General features: G+C 33.1%; 1 protein-coding gene across 2 annotated transcripts; it reads left to right on the top strand.

Annotated features, from left to right (window-relative positions):
• Window positions 1–4,520: 4,520 nt before the first annotated feature.
• LOC128209412 (uncharacterized) lies at window positions 4,521–20,375 on the top strand. Of its 2 annotated transcripts, XM_052913433.1 has the most exons (5): window positions 4,521–4,581; window positions 13,463–14,052; window positions 14,535–14,693; window positions 17,162–17,381; window positions 17,511–20,375. In XM_052913433.1, exons 2-5 carry the CDS (start codon window positions 13,495–13,497, stop codon window positions 20,201–20,203), a joined length of 3,630 nt encoding a protein of 1,209 aa, XP_052769393.1. In that variant the 5' UTR covers window positions 4,521–4,581; window positions 13,463–13,494; the 3' UTR covers window positions 20,204–20,375. The 2 variants fall into 2 exon arrangements, with proteins under 2 accessions (XP_052769393.1, XP_052769394.1); XM_052913434.1 differs by lacking the exon at window positions 4,521–4,581 and having other exon boundaries at window positions 13,426–14,052.
• The last annotated feature ends 1,125 nt before the right edge of the window (window positions 20,376–21,500 follow it).

Raw genomic sequence — 21,500 nt, forward strand, 5'->3', positions numbered from 1 at the left:
GTAAAAAGTGCACTGAACTCATTTGGGTTAATGGGTTTCATTCACACCATAAAACGCCGTTTAATTTAGGACACACTCAACGCAATCAGTTGTGCCTTGCAAATCCTCAATGCCTATTTTCAACACATTAATGTACCGGCAGTACTGACTCAAATTCCGAATTAATTTTTCATTGAATGCATGTTCATGTCCTCTTTCCATCGATACCAAATTTATGAGTGTGTGATATTGAAAAAACAGATATTGTAGTGTTTGTAGACAGGATAAGGCTTTTGGTCATTAGTGTAGTTTGCATGCAGTACACTGCAGGTAAAATGTTGTAGTACTTTGTGAACGATAAATACGACACATTTCCAATATTTCAGTGTCAATTGTATTGTTAACGTTATTTTAACAATAGTTTTCCTGTTCAAGTTATTGATGAAAACGTGCTTTGTGTATCAAACGTCTTTCAAAATACCCAATGAAATCATTTACATTGTGAAGTACCTATTACTTGACACTTCACTGCTGCATTTGAACAATATAACACCAAACACCTCACTGATTAGAATAGATAGCTTTCCTTTAAAGTTAACTTTGTTATTAAAGCCAACTTTTCAAAATATAATATATTTAAAGTTCACAATATCGCCAACACATCTTTCCGTTGAGCCATTCCAGGATATATTTTCGGGAAATGAGAACACCAAACATAGAGTACTCCATGATTAACGATGGGTAACAGAAACGTGAGGAATCGAAACCACGAAACAAATCGTCTGGAAAAAAAATCCCAAAAAGCTTTCACATTTGTTTCTTCGTCAGGCTCTCCCTGTTAAGTATCTCCTTTGATAAAATCGCATGCACCATTAACACTCTGTGACAGATGCCACAATTACCCGCCTCTTCTGTTTCTTTTCTCCTCTTTTTTCACTCGGACCGTTTAGTCATTGTTAATGTTTTAATTGTGTTGACCATGCAGTTATGCCTTCTAGCATTCAGACAGTTATAAATTGAAACAAATATAAGATATGATAATAATTGCATGATATATTATATTTATTTATCTAGGACATGAATTTTGCATCGCGAAAATACTCTAATCACATTGCTTTTTTATTTTATTAAACGTAACACTTGTGTTTATTACGTAAACTTATTAGGAGCTAGAGGCCTAACACCATGGGAAGATGATTAAATGCAGTACGTAAATAAATATCAGCTTTTCATAAATGTTAGGCTAGTAAGCAGTTGGTTTAATCATGTTGTTTTTTTTTTAAATCGAGAATATATTTGGCCTCGTCAATATCAATTACAAATAAGTTTAAGTTTGTATTTTTTTAATTACGATATAATAAAGAGTTATTAGCATTTATATATGACATGCATTTACCTAACCTCGTCTCTTGTGCTTGGATTCCAATTATAGATACAAACTCATTGGCAGACTTTGCTAATATTAACTATAATTTAAACATGTTTATACACATATGATTCGAAACCGATTGTATCCAAACAGAAGTACCGAAAACATTGATTTTATTTTCCCAGTTTGTTTAACATACCCAACATACCATGTATTGTGTGTTTTAATCTGTTTTAAACAAGCAAGATTTAGAAACAGGGAAATTATACTGTACAGGTCTTCCTAATAATATTATAGTCATTTCGCGGATATAATTTTTTGTCAAAAAGTCTGAAATATTTTTGTCGTCAACATTATTTGTTTGCTAAGTCTTGATATATTTACCATGATTTACCGGTACCAAGAATTCAATTAATTCAGAGGCACATTATGTTAACAGGCAGCTTGCCTCTTCTTATTTTAATTATATGAACAGTAATTCATTTTAATGAAATTACATTCACTAACATTCTATACAATATTGTTTTTATTGGTTCTATATATCTTGAAAGCTCTTACCAAAGAAGTGTTCCCTCGAAACATTTTACCTGAGACATAACGCATGACAACATGTCTTACGGTCATGTGTACACGTGTACTTTTGGGGAGAAACTTTGCCCTGAGATAATTCTTTGAATAATTCAGTTAGTGTATATGCAACCAATTTAAAACAAAACAAAATAATAATGCATAAACTATTGAGTTTGGAGGAATCTTTGTAAAAATTCATTATACTCTCTTTGTAAGCATTTATTCCCAAAATGTAAGTACTGAAAATGATGCGTTAACTATGCATCTGTGTGATATATATTGTCAGCGTCATGTTTTATATCGCCAGTATTCTTGAGCACGCTCTGCTTCTTCTGTAACAATCATATATGTATTTGCATTGGTATTTAGGTATTTTCTAATGCCACGGTCATAATAACGGGTGCAATAACCCCTTTAGCAAGCAGTGTGTGTACAGTTCCGTATATAACGAAATAAATAATAATGTGTAGGATTATAAAGTTATATTCGCGTTACCTTAACGTTAAGCATACATTCTGTATCGAAGACGTAGTCTATTTCATTATGCTCAATTTATAGGATGTTTTCGTTCAACCTTTTGCCTGAAAGTCACAACAAGGTAAAGTGTGTTGTCTTAATTAAAGTGCGTACATAACACCCCGTTATTGCATATTTAATCGACATACGTAAAACATCACCATTTTGATAATAATATTTGGACCCTGAGGTGTCTAAAAAGTCCTTACAATTTTGCATATTCGCAACTGTATACAGTTCTATTTTTCCGAGGACTCTGTATATGTGGACGTGATAGTTCATTTTTGTAATGTGTCCATAATCTTAGCGTAACGTAGCAAATGCAACATCCATTTTATAGTTTACTGAAAAACTACAGGTACAAGCTCAGAAGCAGGCCTAACATACTTACCAAGAGACACACAACGTACACATGCATCAAAAGCCATATTTACGGGAACATGGACATCCTAATCAAAGAAGCAGAGACAATTCCAGCAGTCTAAAACTGAACCATAAACCTGTTTAAAGTCACAAGAATGATTTTACCCCACACATTCCCCAACATTTACTTATAAATAATAAAGAAGAACAAACATTAGAATTCCTTCAACACCAAAGGAAACACAACTTACCCCAATTGTTCTAAATATTTAAATCGTAACTGGTTAAAGTATCATAATTCATTTAGACCAATCGGTTGCTTTAATTTGGTTGAATGGACAAAAACATAGTAAATCATGTTTATCTTTAAAACAGTTCCCTTTAAATGTCTAAAATTATTTGGCGAGATTTCTTTTTTTCGTTCACTTTGTTTTTACTCTTGTAAAGTTTGCCTTAATGTGGTAATGGACATTCCAATCACCCTCCACTTATAGGTTTCTAACCGTATAAAATCGGTGACGTGTTTAAAGCATTCGCAAAACTGGCTCCGAGTACCTACTAAACCAGGTTTCCGACTGGTTGCGGTATTCTGGAGTGGGCAGTATAACGCATTGTATGATTGGAAGGAGACGTGCCCAGTCGCAGAGATACGATATCACTCGCAAATTCGCCCAATCCTCGAACGAAACCCGACTTCCTCCCGAATACAGCGGATGGAGTGCCATCCAGAAGGACTGGTAAGAAACACGACAACCTTCAATCACATATTAATAACCTCTCTAGTTTAAAGCACTCTTACAATTTGCCCCAAACTCGAACCAAGCCCGATATCCGGCTGGTTCTAGTACTGTAGGCCGTCAACTTAATTCTAGTCTGGTAATCTGGCTAAGTAGCGTGTAATTGTTAACTATGCCAGTGCTTTAAACTTGTTGAAGGTTTTTGCGGGGTAATGACCAATATGTTGTTGGAGGTGGCAGGGTGGTGACCAATATCAAGTGAAAGTTGGCAGGGTGGTGATCAATATTTAGTGGGAGGTGGCAGGGTGTTGACCAATATTTAGTGGGAGGTGGCAGGGTGGTGACCAATATTTAGTGGGAGGTGGCAGGGTGGTAACCAATGTTAAGTGGGAGGTGGCAGGGTGGTGATCAATATTAAATGGGGGTGATGGCGGAGTGGTGAGCAATATTTAATGGTAGGTGACCGCGTCCATATCCACATCTACTTTGTGACCCACGCATGTTTCAATCTTGTGTGTATTAGAACCAGCCAGAAATCACGTTTGATATGGTTTCGGGTCATACCTTTCGAGTGAGTTGGTGTTGACGTACAAGCGATTCTAGTGATGATAATTGGGTTTGTCCCCCCTCCCTTCATTAGGTGTTTCTTCGCATAACTCATTTTATTAAGTACCAGAAATAACAACAAATCGGGTTAAGTAGCGTTCCGAAACAGATTAAATTAATAATAAGTCAAATGCCTGACCTAAGAATACAAAATAAAGTTCGTCTGTCCGGCCTGGCCAACTTCACGCACCTCTTGATCACCTTGTATTTTGTTTTATGAACGCAACAAACTTTATATTCCATATGTTCTTCCCAATAGAGTTTGTTTTAAATATACTTTGAAACAAGACCGGTGCATTCAATAGTGTTACATTCAAATTAAGCGCCTTTATTGCGCCATCTACACCTAGTGAGTATCCGGTTACGTATTTCCGCCCTGCCAACCTTCAGAAAAGCAATGACATTGTGAGCGGGATTGGAGAAACAAGAAGGAGGATTCAGGTTTGTCTTATTTTGCCATTATTATTATTATTATTATTTTTATTATTATTATTATTATTATTATTATTATTATTATTATTATTATTATTATTATTAAAATTATTATTATCATTATTATTATTATTATTATTATTATTATTATTATTATTATTATTATTATTATTATTATTATTTGTATTATTATCATTATTGTTATTATTATTATTATTATTATTATTATTATTATTATTATTTTTATTATTATTATTATTATTATTATTATTATTATTATTATTATTATTATTATTTTATCATTAATATCATTATTATTATTTTTTTTTTTATTATTATTTTATTATTATTATCATTATTATTATTTTTATTATTATTATAATTATTTGTACTATAATAATAATTATTATTATAATTATAATTATTTGTTTTATTTGTGGTATAATTATTTGTATTATAATTATTATTATTATTTGTATTATGTTGTTTTTTATTATTATTATTTATATTTTATAAGTACCATAAGTATTATTAGTCAATAGCGACTCGGAATAAAACAAAAGTGTTCATTGACAGCAGTCAAAAGTAGTTCAGATTTGCTTATTTCTTTTCGATTGTACTCTATTATAACATGTAAGTTTCGTTTTATACATCTCACACATAGGCATTACAAACTATAATGGTTCTTTTATGCAGAATTAAGCAAGCACTTAAGATTGGGTGAGTTGAATTAACAGAATTTTTATGATTATTTGTTTCATTTCTTCTTCTTGTTATGACAACCTGACAATATATACAGCCCTTGCAATTAAGCACGAAACGTGATATCTCCGCCTGTGCGGCTTCTTTGTCAGTGCATATGAACACGAACAATGCACGTTAAAGGCCGTTTATTTACATATTTGAGATTATATTGCATTAATTATTATGAAATGTTTAACTTATGTATTGAACTGTGTGTACATTTCACAAGGTCTGGTCATATTATAGAAATTAATACCATTTTTCTTGTTTTAATTTATTTGGTGTATTTTAAGAGAACGAAAGTAAAATAGTCATCCAGTAATTGTATTAGCCACTATTTCGGCACAACTGTGATGTATATTCGCCCGAATGATGTTTATAGCCCGTCTGCGTCTAGTATTGGCTGGTAAGAGCCACATTCGCTTATTTGCTGATCGTGAAAGCAAGTTGCAGCTTTCGCAAGATCGGACAGGCGATATCAACTCTGTACATACGACAAAACTCTTCTATGCGCTGTGCATTTCCATTTTGTATATTCTGGAAAAATCGACATTTTTGTTTTATAATGTCGTACTCCATGGAATATCATTGTCCCCTCTTACAATGTTAACAATGTATATTTCATTTGTTCGTTGACTATCTTCAGTGTGTTTCTTTTTTCTGATGCTTTTACCCTCCGACTTTTGTTTCGAAAGCGGACCCCATTTGGATATCTCTGCATGGAAGTCTAACTTGACCTCTGTTGCTTGTCCTCTGGTCAATATTGGCCTAAGCCACCAGTCCATGTATTTAGCTGCATATTCATTGCAAGTAATACTTTTCTGTTAGAGTATATGTAAATGTACACTTTATCCATTATTCAATGTTTATTTTATGACATCTACAATTGCTCCATGGCTGTATTTTAAGTTTATTGAACACAGACGGTTTTTCTGTTAAGTGTCCGACTAAAGAAGTGTCACTGCATGCAGATACATTTGATTGTCCAGCACAGCTGATGTTTGCTTACTGATAGCGGGTGTTCCTGACGTATCGAATTTCGGTCCAGCAGTGTCGACCCTCGGTACCAGCGGTGTCTCAGCGGTATCTAAAGGAACGCCAGCTTCCGTCACGTTTATACATTTCCTAGTTATGTTCTTCTTATAAGTAAACAAGGATACTTTGAAAAGTTCATTTTGCCCTTTTCTTATTAAGCATATAACACATAACAAGAGGAGTGTCACACCTCCAGTGATAATTACATAACCCCCCCCCCCCCCACACACACACACACACACACACACACACACACACCTCGGAAATTCATTAAATCATCATCAGACTGAAATCATTAATTTCCTGTCTATTTCATAACACCAAATCAGATATTTATAGGATATTCAGTAAGAAAGTGTCAAGTATCGTCTTACATTGCTTATGCACATCGCTCATCATTAGATGTCTAAAAACCTAAATTGATGTGATAAGTGACCCCTTAATAGGCAAACTTCAATTATTTGACCTAAAATCACTTGATTCCGGCCACCCATAACGAATGCCCGTTCGGCAATTTCGAACAATTAAATCTGAGTCGACTCATATTTAAAAATGTATAAAACATTATTCTTTAAAACATTAACATGTTACCAATACGAACATGTTTCCAATAACATTATCATATCACGATAAAAATGCATATTTATATTATTTACGGCAATAACTACAAACTTCTGCAAAAATACACCACTAGCTACTGCAAGGCTTAACAGTAAGCCTCCATTTGAGAATCATTTTTTGATTTGAAGTAAATTGCTAGGATCATTATCAGCGTCATTCAGACGCTATTTTTATTTAACCAATTGTCCACAAGAATAATGTTTCTGTTAATTCCATCTATGCTATGTTTTCTTTTCATTTCAAATGATCGACCTTTCTCTTTTTAAATTTAATGAATTATCACTTACGGGCTCTAACCTAAATGAAATGTTTTGTAATTTTGGCTTGTTTATTCAACTTGATAAAATTTCCTTGAATCGATTAAAACTCTAACATCATGCTTTCCTACTTTATGTAAACAACTATTTTGGTTCCCTGTTTAAATGATTAAATATCATTTTATTGTATTGAGGGTGGTGTTAGCTTCATTAAACTTTCTTGTTTAAATTGTTCGGGCAGTCAAGCATTATGTGACCAATTTTTCCACATTTCCAGCAGCTTTGTACATTTGCCTATCCAAAAGCCTTTCGTCACATCCATATTTTTCGATAATATACAACATAATGTCTCTTCTGTTGCACATAATTCATGGATAATGTCATTAAAACTACAGAATGGTATCGATTTTTCTCTTTTGAAAGTAATATATTGTAAAAGCTTCAATCTGGAGATACAAAGGTATCGTCTTAAATAAGTTGGGCTTAAATGTGTACAGTAAAGGTTGATGCAAGACAATAACTTTTTTGCAGTTTTAGTGCAATGTCATATTTAACTTACTTGACTTTAATGATCAAAACACACACAATGCATATCATCAGATTCAGATAAATAATAGCGATATTTTGGCCCAATTCTAATTGAGAATTTGTGGCCACGAAGCTATTAATAAAGAAAAACATATAAATAAAAGATTTTTTATTTTAACCCCAGGCAGATGCTTCTGATTTTATCATTACAGTCAAAAGGTTAAACATTAAAATGCATTGAAATTAAGAAACAAAACGTTTGCAAAATAGTTTGCATAAACCTTTACGCTTGAAATACTTAGCCTCTAAAGCCAGAAAATATTTCTGAAAAAACAATCTTTTGCATATACTTACATAATTACCTTTTATTACTTATTTTGACAAATAATACATTGCCAAGAACTTTTTGTCACCATTTTTGAGAAACATCATATGATAAACGCATTTTAAGATAAAAGATTCACATTTGTCAATTAAATCATACCAGTGGTAACGTCTGTTCCTGTCTTGAAAAATACAAAATATATCAAACTAGATTCCGGTATTTAACAGGCGATTTATGAAATGAATGTTAATAAAGTGTTGAAGTTTTTTTATACAAGAACGGTATGTGCTCCACATTTGACTCACATGTAAATGTTTGACCATTGTGACATTGAAAACTCATCAAAAAGCATTGAATGACTTCTTTTTGGTCTTAAACTTCGAAAATTACTAACTGGTCAAAATACAAACCTATTCTAGCCTACTTTCTAAAGCAATAGCACATTAGCATTTTCAATGGGTGGTCTTGAATGAAAGTTTTGCCAGTTTTTTTTAATAAACATTTGGTTCTATCTGAGTATACATCCAAAAACATAAACAAATATCACTTTGGTGTTGTCTATGACGTCAAATGTGTCAAATTTCAGAATCATTCATATTTTCTCTGGCGACTGCAAAAGTCTACGCATGCCTTGAATTTGTTTGTCTTTATCATTTTATTTTGATAACAGTTGAATTCCTTAAAGATTCTTGCAACGGCACTGTTTGATTTGCAGTAAAAGTGGTTTTAACTTTTGAAAGATAGTACCGATGACGACAAATGTATGTTAATTTCTTTAAAATAGTTTATTTCATGTATGTTTTGTTCAGTTGATGAACAATCAGTCTCTCAAACCGCAGATGTTCTTATTTTAATGGTCGTTTTACTGTTAGATTTTGATTCGGTACAAAATCAGGATGGGCAGTTTCTTCACTAGGTTTTCCTGAAATACATATAAAATCACACAAGCCCAATAGACTTGCTTAGTACAGACACTTATTAGCTTTGTCTCACTGCCTTCTTATAAGTGTAAACTACATACCCATTGCCTATGTTGAGAATAAAAACGTGATTTATCATGTAGCTTTTTGACAGTTCTCGACGGTTGGCATGCGGAAGATCTGTGCCAAAAAATTCCCTTTTCTTTGTTCATCTATTTGCACAACCATCGGCACAATAACTATTAACAACTTCACCAATATGACTTACAGAAAATATGAATAAAAGACCAAATAAACACCAATGTATTAAATTTACTCTTGATGCCATATCAGCAGCAGGGCGTTCTTGCCTCCTCTAAATAATTCATGAGCTGCTTAGTCAGCCATGGTGAATTAGATTTCTTAGTTAAATCCGTATATACAGAGCATGGAAATATTTCATTCGGTCTGCAAATAAGTAAATCGATCATCTTTAAATCATAAACTGAGAGGATATAATAACTGACCTTGGATATTACATGCCGTAAATGTCTAAATAATCGTACCATGCAAGCCTGGGATAACTTTAAACCAGTTTATAAAGAAAATATATGAATTAACATTTTCTCTGACACAGTTATATCCTTATGGCAAACATTTAGACTCATCAATTAAGTGCGTAGAAGTTTTGACACGCTGAATATACCTTTCCTTGTGATATTTTTGCCAAAGAATGAGTTTAAAAAGACCCTCCACTTACTTTTGTCTTAAGTCGTATAACATAGTGCTATTTATCAGATATGTTTTGATATGATTTAATATATTTATAATCTGTTTTACGCATAAATAGTTGGAAACAAGCGTTTGTCAAGATTTATTATTATTATAACCATATTTCACATTTATAATATTTAAATAGATCTTCAAAGGTGTATTTTATAGTATCTTGATGTCACCTACCTCAATGTAAACACTTGCAACAATGACGCCTTTCTTTATTTATACCCTTGTTAAATTTTTGCGTCTGTAAAACACTGTAAAACAATAAACCTGTGCAAATATCATTATCATGTGAATACATTTTAAGTATGCTGTTTTAGGAGAAGGACACTCAAATCTAAATGTTAAATTCAATGTTCCATGTATTTTAAGTCAACAGGGCACATTTTTATAACACGCAAACTCATACAAGGCAAAAGTTTTAAACAATACAATAGTATACTTTGATTTAGTTGTAAAATCAACTGTGATCCATCAGGTAAACTGCAATTTGGTTCGCCTTTGTAACGATATTTTTTTTTCAATTGAACTGTTTATGCCTGATAAAGATTCTCTGTATGCAAAGACATAAGAAGTTGTCATTGTCACTACGCAGATATACATATTTTACGCTTAATGTTCCTTTAGTTTTTTGTCTGATGATGATGATGATGATAAAGATGTAGATTAAAACAATGAAGATTATTATAATGATGATGATGATGATGATGATGATGATGATGATGATGATGATCGTGGTCAATGGCAAGGTTACTGGTGCTGTGGTTGACAAATAGATGACTGCTCAATAAGTACTTAGAAATGATGTATAGCGCTGGCGAAAGCTCACATTACAACCACCAGATTACAGTTTGTGTTTTCGGTTGCAAACTTCGATTATATATATATATAATACTAGTAAGTGAACAATAAAACAATAAGTTATGACTATCTCAATGCTGAAATCTAATTCACCAAGGACAAATATCCAAGCGTTGGTTAACCAATACTCATCTTCATGATGTAAATATTCGTTTAAGGCTGATAAATCCGTTATAATTTGTTTGATCAACTGTATATCAAATTCAAATTCAAATGATCTTTTCGTAAATCTGGGACTTAACCCATAAATTGTCAGTCGTATTTAAGAATGAACATGTATATGCAAAGCAAACTTGTAAACTCCTTTTCACGTGATTTTAAATCTTTCACAGTTGACCGATTACGCATTTTCTCCCAGCCTTTCAACCAAGCCACAATGGCGTTGGGAGCTTTTAATTTGTGGTTGTTAATAAAAACGTTATTGAAATAAAACGTGACGGGTATGTCCTATTGTTTTAAATGGTGACATTTTATCTTAAGTCTATAGAGTAAAATAAATGCTGGAATACAACATTAATATCAAGATCAAAGGGCACACTAAAGTATGTAGAGGGGGTGTTAAAAACAACAGCTATTCTCTCAACTTTTTCCAAACATTATAGTAAACACCACCTGGACAGCATACAACGTTTGTTATGTTACTGCGTTAATGAAAATAAATATAGAATAGCTATTACAAAATTTAGATTTAGAAGATCGGGACGTAATTGCTTACACTGTAACATGAATGTCGTAGAAAGTGAATATCATTTCTTACTCGTATGTCCTTAATACAAAATCCTCCGACAACAATATCTCAAACCGTATTACAACTCGTGGCCGAATCTTAATAAATTTGACAATCTTATGTCATCAACATCTGTTCACTGTATTAACAACTTAGCGAATTTTATCTATTTCGCATTTTGCCTTAGAACAAATGCTACAGCAATAACACTTCATTAAATTGATCATTTATCTGAATGTAAATATTTACGTAGTGAAATATGTAAATTGTTACTATGTCTTCTTTAACATGACACCTATTTTCTTGAATGTTTGACCTCTCTGTAAATAATCTGTGTCTTCACTGTTCCATGTTGTACTTTATTATATGGCTATAAATGTGCATATGCCGTTTAATGCTGAATAAAGATATGTTATGTTATGTTATATTATGTAATGTTTGAGGCATGTAGGTTATATATATCCTAATTTTACATCAATGATAACACTGAAAATGAATAACAATGTTGAGTTGAATGTACTAGCTAGCTATTTATTTGTGTTTTAAAGCCAACTTTGGTATAACTAAACTTTTTTATATCTGTTATCGTACGTTGATAAGATGGCCCAATAATCTTTGCCGAAGTTAAAAACAAGAGTTTATGTATCGGAAACTCGCGCAAGGTTAACAACAAATATATTTTAACTTTTTAACAAAACGGTCTGTATTCAAACAGAAATTCCTAAAGCCACATTCTCGTTTTCTGTTAGTATATTAAGTATATACTGCTTAAACATTTCTAAGGACAACCTTAAAGCGTGTTTTCCATTAGGTTACTTTGCTAGTTTAGACACTCAAACTTATTCAAATCTTTATATTTCTGGGGAGATTAAAACGTTTCTTTTCCCATTCATGCTAAAGGGAGAAAGAAGGTTTTTTTATTAAATTGTATTTCATCATGTTTTGGTAAACTGAATGAATTGGAACTAATTGATTGGTGAGAGTAAACGTTCTATTGAATACTAGAGTTAAATTGGAAATGTGACAAGTTCAAGGAGTTATTTTACGTGATCATAATTAACCCAATACACTTTGTTGTAACCATGCCTTTAAAGCGAAATATATTTACCAACGGATCACAAATCTAAGTTTGACAAAAAAGACAATGTTGACTAACGTTTTTGACCTGTAACATTTTAATTAAAAAAAACTATATTAAAATGTTATGCCTAAACTATGAAGACGTAAAATATAGTGTCAGCGTCATGTTTTATATCGCCGGTATGGTTGAGCATGCTCTTCTTCTTCTTCTTCTTCTTCTTCTTCTTCTTCTTCTTCTTCTTCTTCTTCTTCTTCTTCTTCTTCTTCTTCTTCTTCTACTTCTTCTTTTTGCAACTGCCAATTATGTATTTGCAATTGTGTGTACGTATTTTTAGTGGCTCGCATAAAATGACGTGTAACATAACCCCATAAGCACTATTGTACACCTTCGTATTAAGAGATAACAGGTTGTGAGCGTTAACAAGTTGTTTTCGCCTGTATCGAAGACGTATTCTTTTTTGACATGCATAATTTGTGTGCTTTTTTCATACCCCGTTTTGCCTATAACAGGCATAAAACAGCAGTTTCTTTTCTTTATTATATTGCTTCCATAAATGTTATGTCATATATTGCTGACACGTTTGTATACAACATAATATTTGTAGCAATTTATGGATAATTAGGTGGTAAACGAACGCTAACATAGTTAATTTCTCAGTCAATCAGAGTCGTTTATTTGTATTGAGGATCATAAAGAGTTGTCAACTGTATGAACGGTTTGGGTCATATTTGCCAGCCAGCCAAACAACTGTCTTAGTAAGGGGCCATCATTTGTTTTAAGAATCATATAGCGGTATTAAACGGATGGCCCTGAATCGCTGTGTGAACTTACAAGTAGTTTGCATGAACGGTGCTTGAGATATGACTACTTGACTAAAAGTAAAAAAAAAACTTCCTGTCCTTATTCAAATGTTTGAGCTTAACATTGATCTATGTAAGGTAGATTTTGAAAATATTTTATTATGTTTTCATTTTGCAGTCGTCTTTTCTCTATCTTTTCTTTTATATTTAGCACTTTTGATATATTTTTCAGGTATAAAGTGATCTACAAACCTGACGCACACAATGTCAAATTATAAACAGCTGTTTCAAGAGAAGAAAAATCAGAACTGGTTAAAGGCGTCAGTTGCTTTTGACATAACTAGAAAGGGATTGATACCTTTTGTGAAATTAATAGTGACGATTTTGCAACAAACTATTCTTGCAAAGGTTAAACGTATCAACTTTTTGACATCTGGGGCAACGTGCAACATCTGTACAACGCCAAATGTCCTGACGTGTAGAACTAGAGGTGTTTGTGGTAGCAGGGGACATTTTCCATGCAGCTATCATAAAAATGCAAAACCCAGAAAATGTCCTGCAAATATTTGCAACGCCTTTATGTCGGAAATCAAAGATTATCACCGATTTAGAGGTCCGTCTTGGAAAAACACCAATGCCAATGCTTGGTGTTCCAATCCGTGGGAAGTTGCAAAGTGCTTTCTTCCACCAGATGGTTACTTGAATGTCCAGACAGCAGATGATACAGATATCAATGGCATTATTAGCTTCATTATTAATTGCAAATTCTCCCAAACTTACTTTACAGCCGATCTATCTAAAGATCAAAATATCTGCACGACGGTAAGAGTGTTGAAAAATAAGCATTAAACACGTTTGTGGTAAATCATATGTTTGAACCTTTCTCTAGTTAATTATAATCCGACATTATCATTTTTCACAACCTTCGTGTAAGCTAATTTCCTGTAAGTTCAATTAACCTTAATTCTAATTAGTGATACCTGGTAACCCATGTAATTATTATATCATTTGAAATGTATTTGCTTTCTGGTTACTAATATGTAAAAAGCCTTTAGAAGTACAATATACTTAAAGTATAATTGCTCTTTATTTTACTGAAATCGGACGTTATTGACATAACTACGATCTTTTAAGCCGAAAATACTTATCCTTGTTTGAAATATTTTGTTCGGTAAAAGAAAATGCATTGTCTTTCAACGCACAAAATAAACACTTTTTTTAAATGATACTTAAAAATATTGGGTCACATAAGTATTTACATATACATGCACTCCTGATAAGAAAAGTGACCGGTCTTTTAACAGGTGCGACATGTCGGGAGGGGACTTCGCCATTCTCCAAGTCCAGAGGTAACTGATGCTGATTTATCAGATTGCATAGATGCGTTGAAGGCGCTGCTGCAAGATAGCAAACATTTGGCGACAGAACCGTCAGCAAAGGATGCACTGGCAAAACTAGCACAGGTAGGTTGAATAAGAAAACTTTGATTGATACGACTCACTTACAAAATGGACACTGCGACCACGATTTGAGGCTTATTGGGTATCAATGATTTCTTTATTGGCTCCGTGAAATATAGGCGTATACTAAACTTGTGTTGAGTTGTTTAGTAAGCTTACCAGTCTTGTTTATTCAAGAAGACTGATAACCTCAGAATGTAAAGTATAAAAAATGGAGAAAAAACATCTCAAAATTTGCTGAGGATCAGCTACAACTATTTCTAACATGTCATCATATTATCAAACAATTTGTCTGAAGTTTTGGACTAGCAATACTGATACAGGGCTAAATAAATTGTTAAAGAATAGCCAGTTTTTATACCAGGAATTCACTTTCATGTGTTAAACTCCAAAGATCATAAGCCAAGAACGACTTATGCAAGAGGTATTTAACCTCAATGCTAAGCTTAATTTACAGTCATGTTTTTGTCTTGCAAACAATTAAAAACACTCAATAGCTTCATTTAGATTTGTCGTACTATAAAAGATGATACTTATTTTTACGTCATCTGTTTACGCCAGAATACAGTCAACTCACAATATCAATCTCAGCTCATTTTAAAAATGATATCAAAAGTTAAAGTAAATCATTAATGTTTAAACCCTTTTTAAACGCGCATGCTCTCATAAAATACGTTGATTTAAAACTTTAGTCAATATCCAACAGCAAAATTATTCTTACAAAAAGCACTAACGTTGAACTATTTTTGTGAGCAAATTCTAAGGTACTTTTTTCGCTCTAGAATGAGTTTTTCTTCGAAATATTAACACATTTTATCAGAAAACACCAGCTTTAAAAAAAACACTAAAGGAATGCAGATTTCTTAAAAATACCGTGCTTCCATGTGGTAAAATGAGTTGAGACTGATATAGATATTTTACTTCAGTATTTTCGTGAAATTGCAGACCGATGATCCTAATATTTACTACTTTATATAATCAGGCTTTCTACTCATTACCATACTTATAAGTATTAAAAAATGATGAGACAAGTGTGAGATTATGGCCATGCTTAAACATGTATGCCCTCAGTAGACTCGGGTTCCAGTGAGCTCTTGTTTCACTGACCTTTCCAAGTTAGTCATCCCAAGGTTTAACGGTAAAGCATTTTTGATAAGGTGTGGTTCGTTTTTGGTTTTCGTATTTGTGTATGTTGTGGAAGTATTTGTGTACGCGGTGTTTATTTGTGTGTGTCTCTAGTGCATTGTCGTTCAGGTCCTTGCCTTGTGTCCCTTATCAGGGTGTCCTTTTGAGTATTCAACTTCTGGGCTGCAGTTTCCATTATATTATCAACGGTATCTAACTAACCGTGTGTATCGTCAAATAATAAGAGCATATATTTTGTAATATAAATGAGACATTGACTATCGTCGAACTACCTTAATTAATTTAGTTTAGTGGTTGTTAAAGATATCTCTTTTATTCTAAAGGGTACATTATGATTAATAAATTAATTGTAAATCGTCTGCTCATATTAACTTCGGAATATAAAAAATAATCACAAATAACAAATAAAGTAATCTTCCTTGACATATATATTTTTAATAGAACATGTAAACAGTATAGAATTATAAACATGGAAATATATCAAATTATTAAATCCCTTGGACACACAATCAATATTGGCATTGTATTATACTGGCATCACTATCTATAAGAACAACTACAGAAACAAGTCCAGTTGTCGAATTTTAAACATAAACCCCGTGTAATGACATAGGGTCAACGTCAATGACATAGAACACAAATACAAACAATCACTTACCAGAAACATGGAACAACAACAAAAACTCCACAAACATCACACTACATATATACTTTATAAAAGTAGGGATGTTTATCAAGGATTGCTAGGTAACGCCTTGGAACGGTCAGTTAAATGTAAATCAACTCGGGGTTTTAACTAGTTTGTGTGCACAACCTCATTAAAGTAAAGTCGTTAATATAAATCTTATCAAACCAATTTCCTTTAGCGTGTTATTAACGGTGGGTTATTACTTGCCGAATTCGGGATTCCTACTCATATCCCACTATAAAGTTACGGCGGGATGAGTCATAAAAGCCATATCCAACATTCCAACAAAACGTTGTTTTCATAAATGTTTAGTCATGTATACTTAACGTTTAGAAAATGATAAAATATGCTTTAATAAGAGGAAATGAAAGAAACTATATTTATCCTAAGCTGTTCCAAGACAGCTTCTACTTTCAACGTTATTTTGGGTGACAAACAAAAACCCCATAGCATGATAAAAAATAATCATCAGATTTTGTGAATTACTTTTCCATACATAACTCTTTATGAATTTCGAAACACCAAACTAAACATTAGTTGGCAATAATTAGCTTCTCGTTGTACAAAATCAACAAATACATGCTTAAGTATTGGTCTTCTTGCGACAATTACGTAACTGTATCATGGCTGTTTTCAGTTAGAAAATGACCAGTTGAGAATATCAACAGATGATCTGGAAAATGTAATTAGAAATGCCATAGCAACAACGAGTGAGTTGCTTCTGAAAGAACATTGTCTTCAAAAGAAAATGGATGAGCTCAAAGTATTTATTCAAGTTGTAACCGAGGACGCAGTTCAAAAGAGTGCACACGCTGAAAAAGAAAAGGATCTCAAACGTTACCGTTCAAAATCTACAGGTATGAGTATGTGTGTTCATTAAAGTTTGTTGTTAACATTTTATATTAAGAGAGATTATCAACCTGCAAAGCTTTAAAGTACTTTTATTATGCTCATGTAAATATATTAACATGATACTTCTATTTCAGCTTTAAAACAAGATCTACAAAAGCATTATTTGGACAGCTGTTCTTCTTTTGACCTTGGACCGATGTTTGCCACGGATAGTCCTAACTTGGTTGAGGTGTACACACCTCCTCAATTACTTAAATTAATTGTGACCAAAGTTCCTGATTCAACGACTGGAGTCAACAGTAAAATAGTTCGATCTGAGGTAAAGAAATTGGATGAAGTTTTTCGAAATACAGGAGAGCAGGCCAAACATATTTACATAACTGCTAAAGCTGGAGTAGGTAAATCATCATTCTGCAAATTCATTGCGCGTCTATGGTGTGCTTTTCAGGCAAATGATATAAATGTTATAGAAATCCTAAAGTCAAGAGGAGCGGGAACGTATTTGAATGATTGCGAGGAACTGCAGAACGTCCAATTTGTTTTCTATGCGCGTCTTGTTCAATCTAATTCAAGACTGTGTGAAATGGATGATATTGTTTATCATCAAATAATAAGACGGCTATCGAGGTGTGAATATTATGATATGAAGTTTCTACAAGAAATTCTAGATAAAGAACATTGCCTGATGATATTTGATGGCCTGGATGAATGGAGCCATCCTGATGCGGAAAAAAATGTTTGCTTTGCGGGAGATACAGAGGCACCACATGAAAGAAGTAGAGAAAATTGCACCGTCATGATTACATCGAGACATTGGAAGCTTGGGTTGCAGAAAATGGATTCTAAAAAGACAAACATTTGTGTGGAAATAGAGGAATTTGATAACACAAATATATGTCCACTGATTGAACAAGCTTTTAAATTGCTTGCCGGCGATTTTGAACAAACAAAAGATGTTGAAGATTTTTTTTTGAAAATTTTCCACAAAGATATGCGGAATGTACTTAGCAGTACTCTTGTTGCATTGCAGTTGCTGTCGTTGTGGTATAAAGGTCACTCTCTCGGCGAGTCTAAATGTCAAGTGTATTGCAATGTTTTAGAAATGATGTTTGCAAACGTCTTAAAACGAAATCCCCATGTACAAAACTATCTTGTTGAAGAGCACCGAAAGGATGATTGTCTTATGTGTTTACAAACCCGGCACAATTGTATGAGATTCCAGGAGTACATACGAAGCCTCGGCAAAATAGCATTTTTTTCCTTATTTGATTTTGAAACATTGGAGCGCCAAATGGAAAGAAAATTTGCTACATTAATTTGTACTCGCAATGTAGAAGAAATAGGACTGCTTTCAGGACTGCTTTTGAAAAGACAGATACACTCTTCTTCAGTAAATCCACGATATGAATACAGTTTTCTCCACAAAACGTATCAAGAATTGTTAGCTTGTATCTACATTGCATCAATGTACAAAAAGAAAGAACATAAACTCATAGCTCATATAATAAAGCTTTCAAGCCAAACATTATCATTCGAAATGATGCTGTTTCTGTGTGGTATGCATGGAAGATGTGCAAGCGTTATATTTGAAATCTACTGTGATTTGCAAACAAACACGCTTTGTCAAAGACCATCAATTGATCACCATGATGTAAGACTTTTTCGTGAAACTTGTGTGCGTATTTGTAAAGAAATGAAAACAGAATATGCAATAAAAAGTCGCATTTTACTGTTAGGGGATCAAATTTCGGCCAGAAGTACCATCCCTTATTGTAAAAGTATACAATTTTTGATTTTGGAATTAAACGACGAAAATGAAATTGATATGTTTGACAACATTCAGAAAATTGTGGAAAATTGCAAAACCAGAATGTGTTATATTCGAATAAAAAATAATCTTTCCACGGACTGCGTGAAACCGCTGCAAATTATTATTGGATCAATAAATGCCTGTATAAACTTGCACACACTTTATCTTAAGAACTTATATATCGATGGAATTATGGATCTAACTGCATGCAGCAGTTTGTCATGTCTGGAGTTCTCACATCCAAAAACAGGGAAGCCATTCAGATTGATTATATCACCAAATCGGTTAAAAATTTGTAGAATTACGTTCGTAGATTGTGAGGACTTGTCTGCTGTTAGGATTAAATGTACGTGTCCGTTTAATTCAGAAGTACTGGAATGCCTTGAACTTTGTAGTGTTAGACTCGAAGATGAGTTACGCCTTTCAGAGTTTGTGAAGTTGAAAAGTGTGTGTCTATTAAACGTTGACACAACCGAAATAACTATCAGAAACAGTGAAATTGAGCACTGTGTGTTTGGGGGAACCACAGATCCAGCAGTAATTAAGGACGTTCTGAAGTCAAAAAGTTTAAAAACTTTGAGAATAGCGTATTTTGACGATAATGTATGTTCGAGTCTTAACGAAACGCTATCATCGTCAGAGAACATTGAAGAGTTAAGTTTCTTCCATTCTTGTTCTCCTCTAATACATCTACATATGCCAATATCTGTCAGGGAATTTGAATTTAAGGGAGTTATTTTAACGGCAAGTTTGCTAAGGCGGATGATAAAGAACATCAAGACCAAACATTCAGATGCGCGGTTTTATTTTGACACCTGTTATCTTTCTCCATCAGACGAGGTAACAATAGAAACCATTGTTGAGGAAATAGAACAATGCAGTCAGTGTATTTTAAATGATAAGTGCATTTTGCGTGAAGATGAAATGAAAACGTTTCCTACTGTTGGTGAAATAAACGTGGCAATGCTAGACTTTGAAATCACGAGTTACATGGATACGAATGCCATTGAATATTAAAGATTCGACTGCGCAGAATTTGAGCTACTTCACAAGATAATATTATGTAGTAGTGTTGATAAATAAACTAACATTACTAAGCTGAGATAAAAAGTTGGAATTAAGTTTCATGTTTCACTGTTTTATATCAACAGGCATGCTTTACATATATTCGTATATGTCTACGATAATGTCAAAATAAATTGGCATGCAATATAATTGTGTACTTGTTTTTGTTTTATTTTGATACAGTTAATCAGTTACTTGACTAACATGTTAATTTATCATTAGTACTATTTCTACTGTCTATTTTCTTTCAAAATGACACGTAAATCAACTGCAACTAATATCGAGTATGTTGAGCTCAATGTGAAATCAATAATGCACCTGAACAATTGGTTAATGTTTAAGTTCGAGACCTTAAGCAGTGATCTTAATATGGCCAATAGCATGATTTTTTCTTGCACAGAGCAAAAACACGAAAAACCCTTACAACATCGACTACATTTCCATACACATACACATACAAGTAAACATATCCTTCAAGTAACAACCTCAAATAAGGTAGAAATATTATAATTATAGTTATTTCAATCGTTTAAAGATTTGAAATAGCACATTTGCAATCTCAGATTTTAATCTGTATTCCAACAAAAGTCTGTTTCATGCAAGGACACCAGGAATGAAAAAAAAACGTCTTGAAAAACTCCGCTTAAACCCTAAACTAGACTTACAAATAAACATATTAATTGGTTGAACCAATCAATGTGGGAACAATACAATAAAAAACCAAGTGTATACATCAAAACGAACTAATCAGTTATACTTTGCACCATTGAGTTTCATGGTGTTTTTTTTCAAACACAACAGCTATAAACTGTATTCATGTACTACTGGTCTACATGTTAATCAATATTTATTTGAAAAACTAAAGAAAAAGGTCCGGTAGTCGAAAATTTGAACAAAACCCAAATTCATTGGCAGAGTCAAAGCCAATAACACAGAACAGCAAAACAGACATCCACAAACAGGAAATACGGATTAACAACACGAACGTCCTCAAACAACACACAACGTATCATAATATATATATAACTTATTTGGTTTTTTTTTATCAAGGATTGTTAGGTACCGCCTTGGAACGGTCAGCCTAAAACACAATGGGGACACCTTATCAACGAAATTATCGTATGCTCGCTTTTTCGAATATTTATATCATTCCAATGTATAAAAAGGTCAACTTTATTAGAGTAATTCTGGTAACAGTGTAGCTCAGCTACTGGCAGAAATCTCCCCGATCAGCGCAATAACTAATGAA

This window comes from Mya arenaria, chromosome 11 (genome assembly GCF_026914265.1).
Source record: "Mya arenaria isolate MELC-2E11 chromosome 11, ASM2691426v1".
NCBI classification, from domain to species: domain Eukaryota; kingdom Metazoa; phylum Mollusca; class Bivalvia; order Myida; family Myidae; genus Mya; species Mya arenaria.

Coding starts and splice junctions, on each gene's coding strand:
- LOC128209412 (XM_052913433.1), top strand. CDS start 13,495: ATGTCAAATTATAAACAGCTGTTTCAAGAGAAGAAAAATCAGAACTGG. Junction 14,053..14,534: donor ATCAAAATATCTGCACGACG/GTAAGAGTGTTG, acceptor GTCTTTTAACAG/GTGCGACATGTCGGGAGGGG. Junction 17,382..17,510: donor TTACCGTTCAAAATCTACAG/GTATGAGTATGT, acceptor CTTCTATTTCAG/CTTTAAAACAAGATCTACAA.